This window comes from Ammodytes marinus (assembly GCF_949987685.1).
Source record: "Ammodytes marinus genome assembly, chromosome: 13".
NCBI lineage: Eukaryota > Metazoa > Chordata > Actinopteri > Uranoscopiformes > Ammodytidae > Ammodytes > Ammodytes marinus.
The window spans coordinates 22,695,381-22,704,630 of NC_137217.1; the positions used below are offsets into that span (position 1 = coordinate 22,695,381).

Consider the following 9,250-nt stretch of genomic DNA (forward strand, 5'->3'; position numbering starts at 1 on the left):
CACTTGTGCTGTCAATTATGGTAAACATAGGCCTACTCCTTCTCTGAAGGGGAGGGGGCATGTGTGCCTTTCTATTGGCTCTCTGTTGTTTGCTCCCTCCTCTTGGCCCTCCCTCGTGCTGTTCCTATGGTTCCCAACGCTCTTATTGGATACTGTAAAGTTTGGGACAGGACACCGGTCTGGCTCAGCATCCCCGCCGCCATTGGCAGGTTCCCCCCGTCTGTCAACTAGACTTTGACAGGCTGCCACGCCCTCTGGTCTGTGGCGCCGACGCTGATTGGCTACTGTACCTGTCAGCGACCTCCGATTGGTCGGCTCTCCCAGCTGTTACTGGTTCATTCACCATTTTGTGACTGTAGTGGAAAAGAAGAGCGATAGTTTTGTATATCTCTGTTTGAGTTTCTGTGAGGGAAAGACATGTTTTGCAGAGGAAAAGTAAAGTGTGAGTCCGGACCGCACAGTCGTCAAAACCGACAGCCAAGGGATGTTACCAGGAGTTGCGCGAGCCTCCTCATCAGCAAAATAAAACCATAAATCATTCTCCTGCGAGGGGGAAAGCTCTGTTTGGGTGAGTTTTAACTAAGTTAGCAGGAGGCGGTGAAGCAACTGACATGAATTTTCCATTATCATGGGCAGCGAGTAAGCACGAGACGAGAGTCAACGGCCAACGGTTGCTCGTTTGTTCCGATACCGTCCGGAGAAACGGAGTGACACCCCTCGCGAGCCGTGAAAGAGGGGAGGGGTGGGGGTGTAACAGCCTAAAAACTTTCTCAAATGTTTTACCGCAGTCCCTCGGACGACAGAGAAATACGCTACCTTTCCTCGGGTGATAGCCTACTACTACAATATTGTGCATATTGTTGAACACTATTTCTTGTGCCCATTTTCCGAGTTTTGCATGGAGCAGCGATAGCGTATAGGGGAAAAAAACAACCTATTTGCAGCATTGCAGCTCATATGTTTACTAATAGAAACGCGAGTTCACTTGGGTGTTTATAAAATGGACTCGGGAGAAAATGAATTAAAAAAACAAGAGCGTATAAAATCCCGTCTCCTTGTGGTCTGGCTGACGGTGTCATTATGTGGATAGCCTAGTAGTCCGCCACCGTAAATGCGTACTACGACTACTACAACCACCACGACTACTACTAACGTTACTGAGCTGCCTACTAGAGCGAAGCACCAACACGGAAAGATTCTTGCTTTTTCCAACTTTTTCTAAAAACCTATGGGCACAGTGTCACCTTACTGGCTCCATTGAGGAAGCTTCTCTGGAGTGGTGGCGCGTAGGCTACATACCGGGCGTTGTGGAGGATATTTGCATGCCAAACATCATTGTATGAGGAAGCATTAGGCCCGTGTAGTTGGGTTAATTAAACGTCACCTGAAACCGAATGTTTGTGTTTGATACCGAACACCGTACAGCAGAGCAGACGGGCTGGCTGCCTCGAGTCATAATACTCCTTTGACATTGTGTAGCGCCTCTCGTAGTACTCGCAGAGTGAGATCAGCGTAAAGAAGCCGGGGATGCAGTCGGTGTTTTCTCGGCTTTTCCCTCGTCGACACTCCACTTTCCTGCACTGCAATCTGTGTCGATGCAGCTTTCACATATATTTAACAGTACATTTTTTTAAACAGTTTTGTCAAAATATATTTTTACATTTCAGTATCAGGAATGCTTGTTTTTTTTTTTTTAACATTTGGACTCAAAAGTGTCCTCATCCTTCCTGCACAGTTACACTGTGCCATGCATTCCTTCATACCCTCATTGTTGCACTTGTTTACGCAGAAGACAAAAATCTCTGATTGTGTAGACATCTTTGCATGGCTTGTACAGCAGTTGACCATTGATGTGGCATTGGTAGATCTGCCATTTGGTCCCAAACAGGAACAGTCACCTCTGATCTATGCTACAGCTCTATGATCAATATTGGCCAGAATGCACAAATTCTAGGCCTCATGTGTCTGTTTAAAAAAAATATAATATCTAATGTCAGATATGCCACCCACTAAAGAGCTGCCAGTATTCATACTACGTCACAATGGATGTTCTCTATAACAAGTGCAGTCACACACACACTTGCATGCTCACACACACACACACACACACACACACACACACACACATACACACACACACACCTCAATGATCGCCCTCTTGCTACACCTAAAATACTCTTAACGAAATGTTTCCTTATGTTGCCTGTACGATCTCATCCCACGCACTCATGAGTGTATACACCAAAGTGCACATGTGTAACAGAAAGCATCTTGTTTTTCTGCTGTTTCATGTGTGAGCGTGTTCCCCGGTGACCCAGTTAAGGGCAATGCCGCCTTGCCATGCTGTGTACAAGGGCCACAGTTGGCTTCACTAGCACGACTGTGCCACCGTCTTCCATCGCACATTCTTCTCTCGCCATCCTTGTCCCCGTCACTGCAGCCCTGCACCCATACAGACACCCATAAAATGCTTTTAGGAGAGGGATGAGCTGCAGTGTGCCTGGTAACTACGTATACACACACACACACACACACACACACACTTACATATAGTGCAAATGCAGAGTTGTACAAGGAAACCACAACTTGAAGACGGACGTAGACAGTCAAATACGCTGTGTAATAAGAGCAGCTCAAATGCCAGACGGTGCCAACACACACACACACACACACTTATGCTGTGCTATGCTGTCGTGGGGCATAGGGTACATTTCTCACGAATGACCGCATAAACTGGCATCAAGGTGTAGGTTTATTGGGGTTGTATAGTCCAGTAGTAATAAATACTGTACAACTTCTTCTTTTTGCTGTGTTAACATTGAGATGAGGTTTCCTTACGAAGAACATACCGCTCTGTGTGTATAGCTTTTGGCGCATACAAGTATTCTCCCTTGTATAACCTGCTTGGAAATCACCAGTTAGATGCTCTTTGCGTGAACTTTTATATTTTCAATTACAAAAAACACAAAACATAAAAGTGATTTAAATTTATTTTTTAAGTGTTTTTTTTTCAAATAAGTGTGTGTGTGTGTGTGTGTGTGTGTGTGTGTGTGTGTGTGTGTGTGTGTGTGTGTGTGTGTGTGTGTGTGTGTGTGTGTGTGTGTGTGTGTGTGTGTGTGTGTGTGTGTGTGTGTGTGTGTGTGTGTGTGTGTGTGTGTGTGTGTGTGTGTGTGTGTGTGTGTGTGTGTGTGTGTGTGTGTGTCTGTGTCTATGTCTATGTGTCTGTGTGACTGAGACAACATACACGTCCGAGGGAAATTTTAACAGTGTATGCATGACTGCACTGTAAATTCCGAGAAGAGTGTTTAGTGTGTGTGTAAAGTTTGATGTTGCTATGCGGTGGAGTAGGGTTCCATTGTGTGCTCCTGCATGTGTATTGGGTGAAACAGCATCTGTTTGCTGTTTAAGGAGTCCAGTCCAACACCATGGAGACGATGGCTGGCCGTCGATAAACTGTCTATTCAGGATTTACAGTAGCTTAAGAGCAGACCAGCAGATATCTCACTCTTAACCCGCTCTGATGCTACGAGGTGTAGACGTCTTGAATTACCTTAATTAAAACTGAGTTTGTCTCTGCTGTGTCTGGGCAAACAGAATTTTATTTATTTTATTTTATTTTTTCATCAATTAACAAACATTCAACTCCAGCACAAAAGCAACACACTGACACAAGCCATTTTGATTTTGACTTGCTCTTTGCGTCGTATTAACTATTTTATGGTTAAAGCTATGCAGTTATTTTCAATTGAGTGGATGTTTGTCGAGTGCCCACTGTGTATGTAATGCTTTTGGGAATCTTTCATGCCTTTAACGCTGGAGCTCTTTGAGGGAAGAATTGGGACGATGTGAAATGTTAAAATCCTATGCCGATTATTATATGGGCACACTGTAATTATAGGTGCTTCATGCATAAATTCATATTATTTTCTCTGTAATTTAGTGTAACTTTTCTGGTGGCAGCGTTGGACTATTTGCCTGGAAGTTCCATTGAAATTCTGGGGATAAGATGAGTGCTTGCCTACATGTTTTTTAGGGATACACATATTGTCTGTTGTTTTTCCACTGTTAAATTCTGAGAGACAAAGATTTTGATAAATAAATAGTTTTAGACTGGTTACAAAAGTGTACCAAATACTCAGAAGCAGTGAAGATAAAGGTCAATGTCTAATTAATGTTGTGCACATATTTGGAGTCTGGTACCTTTTAAAGTTACAGAAAAATAAATACACACTAAAGCCTGCCATTGGCTTATCAGCGTAGAGCATTTTTTTTTTGAGTCCATGAGCATGAACAAACACATTTTTCTATGCTATGATCATATCCTCCTGAGTCATTCAGTCAACCAGTCGGTCAGCCAAGTGGTCCTGACTCCTTCCTGTCGTTTCCATTGCACTACAGTTGCTCTACGGGAGCAGGACTCCCAGTCCAGGCCTCAGCGTTTACTCTAATGAAGGGGAACTTGGTTTAATACTGGTTGGAGGTCCTGCAGTCAGATTTTCTTTCTTCTGGACTGGTTATAGATTAAACTTTATGTGCCATTTAACTTTTTTGTTCCGCTATTTATTTTTTTGTTAATGGTGCATACAATACAGTATGGCCTACTAATATCAGAAAATATGCCCAATATGTTGGATTGATATGATGCATTTATTATGTGACTCTTTAAAATTCAAACTAGGCTACCTACCAGGGATATCTTTAAAAAATGTTTCCATCTTTATTTGTATCACCATGTACCATGTACAAAATACATTCAAGTCAAACAATGAGAAGAGATGCTTAGTACCAGATTAAACTTGGATCTCATTTCCATCCACAATCCCCGGGCATTTATATCGAGTAAATGCTGCTCTTCTTCTTAAGTTTCAAAGTAGTAAGAAATAAGAAAGCACGGATCACAGTAGATCATTGTTCTTCAAATCTCTGCATTTTCAGGAGACATAACATTTGCATTACAGTAGGTCAACTCTAGATGTGAAGCTGCACAATTGCTATTAAAACTGAAACACTAAACATTATAATCCTCTTTAAAGTATTACCATGGCAGTGATGGATATGTTTATATTTTACTATTGTGCATTGACAATCTTTAACAAAAATAATCAAGTCTGATTAAATTGTGACTCGGTAATGAAAATAAAAGCCCCTTTTCCTGTTTAAACAGCAAATACTGTATTCTGTGAGGGCAGAGGTCAAAATGGGGAGTCAATAATGATGTTGGTGTGATGACTAGTGGTTTATTAGTCATTTGGGGCCAGGAAGAGATGCTTTTCTGTAGTGCAGGAAGTTGAAGTGGTGTGTTTCTGGTTTATGTTGTGTATTGTTTGTTACAGCAATCAAACTGTTAACAGCAAGGTCAACGTATGTGTGTGTGACAAACTTTTCCAATGTCTTGGACAGAAAGATTAAGTGAAGTGTACCATACACATGTTGTCAGTTTGTTCTTGTCTGTATTTGTAGGAATGCACGAATTTGCGCATGTTAAATCGAGGGGAGCTGATATGCACACGTCTGTACGAGTGTGTGTGTGAGTGTTTGTGTGTGACTGTATTTAGCCTGTAATCCTGCATCAGAGAGTTTCCCTGATCCTGTTCCAATCTTTTTTTAATTTCTCTCATTTTGGGCGTATTTTACAATTTTTAGATTATTCCACGTATGCCTTTTGTAGAAGTGCGTTTGTGTGTGTGTGTGTGGGTGCGTTTGTGTGTGTCAGTGAGACAATGACAAAAGACGACAGGGAAAGACCGAGACATCAAGAACGAGTGAGAGAGGGCCAGCGAGCGCTAGAATGACTGTGGAAATTCCCAATGACTACACAAGAACAGCCTATTTGAACAAACAGCCAAACAGCCGCATACTCTTACCACTCTCTCCCTCTCCCTCTTTCTCTTTCTCTCTCTCATGTTGCAGGGTGACCTCACCCAGGCCACTGCCAGCCGTTTTCCTACTGATGGAAGACAAAATATATGCTGTGTTGTTGTTGCGATCTCACGTTGAACGCGCAGCATCAAGTCTATAAAGCATAGTGTGAGAAAGTGTGTGTGTGTGTGTGTGTGTGTGTGTGTGTGTGTGTGTGTGTGTGTGTGTGTGTGTGTGTGTGTGTGTGTGTGTGTGTGTGTGTGTGTGTGTGTGTGTGTGTGTGTGTGTGTGTGTGTGTGTGCGTGTGTGTGTGTGGTGTGTTAGATAGAGAAAGCGTGTATGTCTCTGCATACCATTGAAATTAAAGAGACTTTGATATTAAAGGCAAAACCGAAGAACCATAGGAGATGATTTTTTTGTGAGTGACCTTGGATTTCTTTTCTTTCTTTCTTTCTTTCTTTCTTTCTTTCTTTCTTTCTTTCTTTCTTTCTTTCTTTCTTTCTTTCTTTCTTTCTTTCTTTCTTTCTTTCTTTCTTTCTTTCTTTCTTTCTTTCTTTCTTTCTTTCTTTCTTTCTTTCTTTCTTTCTTTCTTTCTTTCTTTCTTTCTTTCGTTTATTATTTCTTTCATCCCTTTGGGCTCTTTTTAGCTGGCCTTTTATTGTTAAGGAAACTAAAGTAATTATAATCACACAAGGTTTACCAAATTAAATCTCAATCCCAGACATGCTTGTCCAGGATTATGTGGGAAATAAATCAATAATTCATCATAACTTTCAAAACATCAATATAATCATTATTATTTAAAAAATGCACTTTGTATTAATTATTTAGTATAAAGTTAGATTTGCTTAGTGTACTGATTATGGATTACGGATAACTGAAAACTACTATTATGGATAACTAATGTTGGAATAAGGATTTTATATTTCAAGTATACCAACACTATCAGACTGACAAACACTCATGTTTGAATGCACACTCGAGTGGATCAGGCAGAGAGGAGGGTGAATGAGAGCATACGTCAGATATCGAGCTAATGTGATAGCAGTGCAGTGTAGCACACTTCCAGGTATGACGTAATTTTTATTCTCAGCAATTTTTGATTATGAAGATAATAAATGACCACCTGTTTTTTGTGTTTCCCTCTTCCTTTCCAGACTGCGATACAGAGGACAGAAGGGAGGACGAAAAAGCAGAGAAAGACCAAAAAGGAGTGCCTTAGAAGTGAATAAAGAGGAGCGCTACAAAATAAGCAGCATCTGCGAACAGTGAAGAAAGGATGAGACCATTAAAAAAGCACAGGGGGCGTTCTCCTCTGTTAACGACAGGCAGAGGGGGGAGAAGGAAAGCGGGCACTCAGCCCCTCCAAGAGATTGACCCCAAAAGAGTCAAGAGGGAAACATTAGCCAAAACCACACAACATACTCCAAACACTCCCTCCACACGCAAACAAACCCCGCCCACCGCTGCCAACTCTAACGAAGAACCACTCACACACAGCAATACCCCCCGGAGCGAGGAGTCTACAGAGCTTAGGAAACCTGTGGAGTCCGTTGAGAAGGATGGAAAGAAGGCAGAAGAGAAGACGGAAAAGGAGAAATTAGTGGGGACCAATGGAAACAGTGCTATGTCCAGTGATTCTGTAGCATTCCTTACCTCTGCCCCAGCGCCACTCTCCACAGCCACGCCCCCTCTGGCCACTAATCACAGCCCCAGCCTAGGCTCAGTCTCTAGTAGGAAAACAGCCACATTTAAGGCTCGCATACCCAAGAAAAAATACACATATGAGCACTTTGCTAACAATGCAAGTGCCCTGACTTGCATGACTACCTCCAGCCCTGCACTCATTAGTAACAGTTACTGCAGTATTACAAGCAGGATCAGTGATTGTGTGAATACGCCCAATAATAATTTCAAGAGTGGAAACAATATTAGTAATAGCATTAATAAAGACATTCATGTTAGCATCAATGGTAGTAATAACAGTAACACTACATGTAGTATTAGCACACTGTCTAACAGTAGTGGGGGGAGCCATAGTACTTTTATCAATAGAAGTAAAAGTAGAAGTAATAGTTGCTCAGGTAATCAGCCATCAGTGCTAACCGTGGATAGTAAAGCCACAGCAGCCAACCATTTTCTTCACACAGAGGATACGGCCCTCGGGACAGCAGATTCCCAGGAAAAAGATTCCAACGCTGGAGAAAATGAGTCAGAGGGGGCCCCTAACTCAGTACGCTCCTCGTCCACCGATACAGCTAGTGAGCACTCAGCTGACCTGGACGTGATCGAGGCAACAGGACCAAGCCTGCAACAAAAGAGTTCCCACACCCCTGCACCCCTGCATAACTCACACCCTAAAGAGGCCAGTCTTACAGAGGGGCTAGCTGAAGCTCTGGCCAAAGGCATGAAAAACCAGAGAGTTCTGGCTCGCCAAATAAAAAGGACCATGGAAAGAGGGGTTGGGGCATCAGCGGATTCATGTCTTTTATCGCCTGTGTTCAGACCAGGGGTGGTGCGTAAGGTGAGTGGAGGTACTGTTGAAGTCCAGCTCCAAGGAGAGGAGACCCTTCTTCATTTCCCCTTCCATAGTGAAACCGTTATGACTTCGTCATCAGGGGAGGAAAGTACTGTGGAGTTCATTTTGGATGCCCCCCCACCCGGCATGGCACCTGTGTCTGTTGGAACCCGAGTGTGTGTGCCCTTTGCTGGAGAGGACGGGGGTCCTCTTCTGTACAGAGAGGGGATTATCACCCAGGTGGACCCCCACCCCGGTGTCTCATTTCCTTACCAGGTGCTTCTAGATGAATACGGAGAGACTCTGAACAATGGAGGGATGGTGGCAGAGAAAGACAAAAGGAAAGCTAACTCTCAGGCCGTGTGGGTGTCCCGTCTAAGTCTGAGACTGCTCACACGTCCTTGGGAGGTCCCACAATTGGATGGTGGAAGGGCCAAGGAGAGAGAGCGGGACAGGGAAAGGGAAGAGAGAGAGCGGAGGGAGGAGATGGAGGTAGAGAGGGAAGTGTGCCAGTTGAGTATTGGAATGGGAGTGCTAGGAGGGGGAGCAAGGTTGGGCCATGGAGGGCGTCCCTACGGAAATGCACACCCACCACCCCATTCTGGTGCAGCTGGCAGCACAGTTCATGGCTGTGGAGATAATTACTCAGTCGGAGAGAGACAGAAACAGCCAAACACTCTGGAAGAAGATGTTGAGGTATCTCGATTTAACCTGGGCCTTACTGTGGGCAGCAAGCCAAATGATGTGACCACTCAGCACAGAAACATCATCTCCAAATCCAGTGGCTACCCTCCCTCCTCCCCCAACCTCTCTCTAGTGCGAGGTGGTCTGGGACCCCCACACCCATCCACCCTAGCTAGTCCCCAGCCGCCA

General features: G+C 43.7%; 1 protein-coding gene across 3 annotated transcripts in view; it reads left to right on the plus strand.

Moving 5' to 3' along the window:
* The first annotated feature begins 412 nt into the window (after nucleotides 1-412).
* The window catches only part of cicb (capicua transcriptional repressor b), a 38,885-nt gene continuing 30,047 nt past the window's right edge, over nucleotides 413-9,250 (plus strand). For 2 of the 3 annotated variants that reach the window (XM_080039370.1, XM_080039372.1), the window contains exons 1-2: nucleotides 413-568; nucleotides 7,017-9,250. The exon at nucleotides 7,017-9,250 is cut by the window's right edge and continues 1,618 nt beyond it. In XM_080039370.1, the coding sequence (XP_079895496.1) occupies nucleotides 7,139-9,250 (2,112 nt within the window). In that variant the 5' untranslated portion in view covers nucleotides 413-568; nucleotides 7,017-7,138. Of the gene's footprint in view, nucleotides 569-2,461; nucleotides 2,504-7,016 lie in introns of those variants that run through there. The other variant, XM_080039371.1, reaches the window with a different exon arrangement.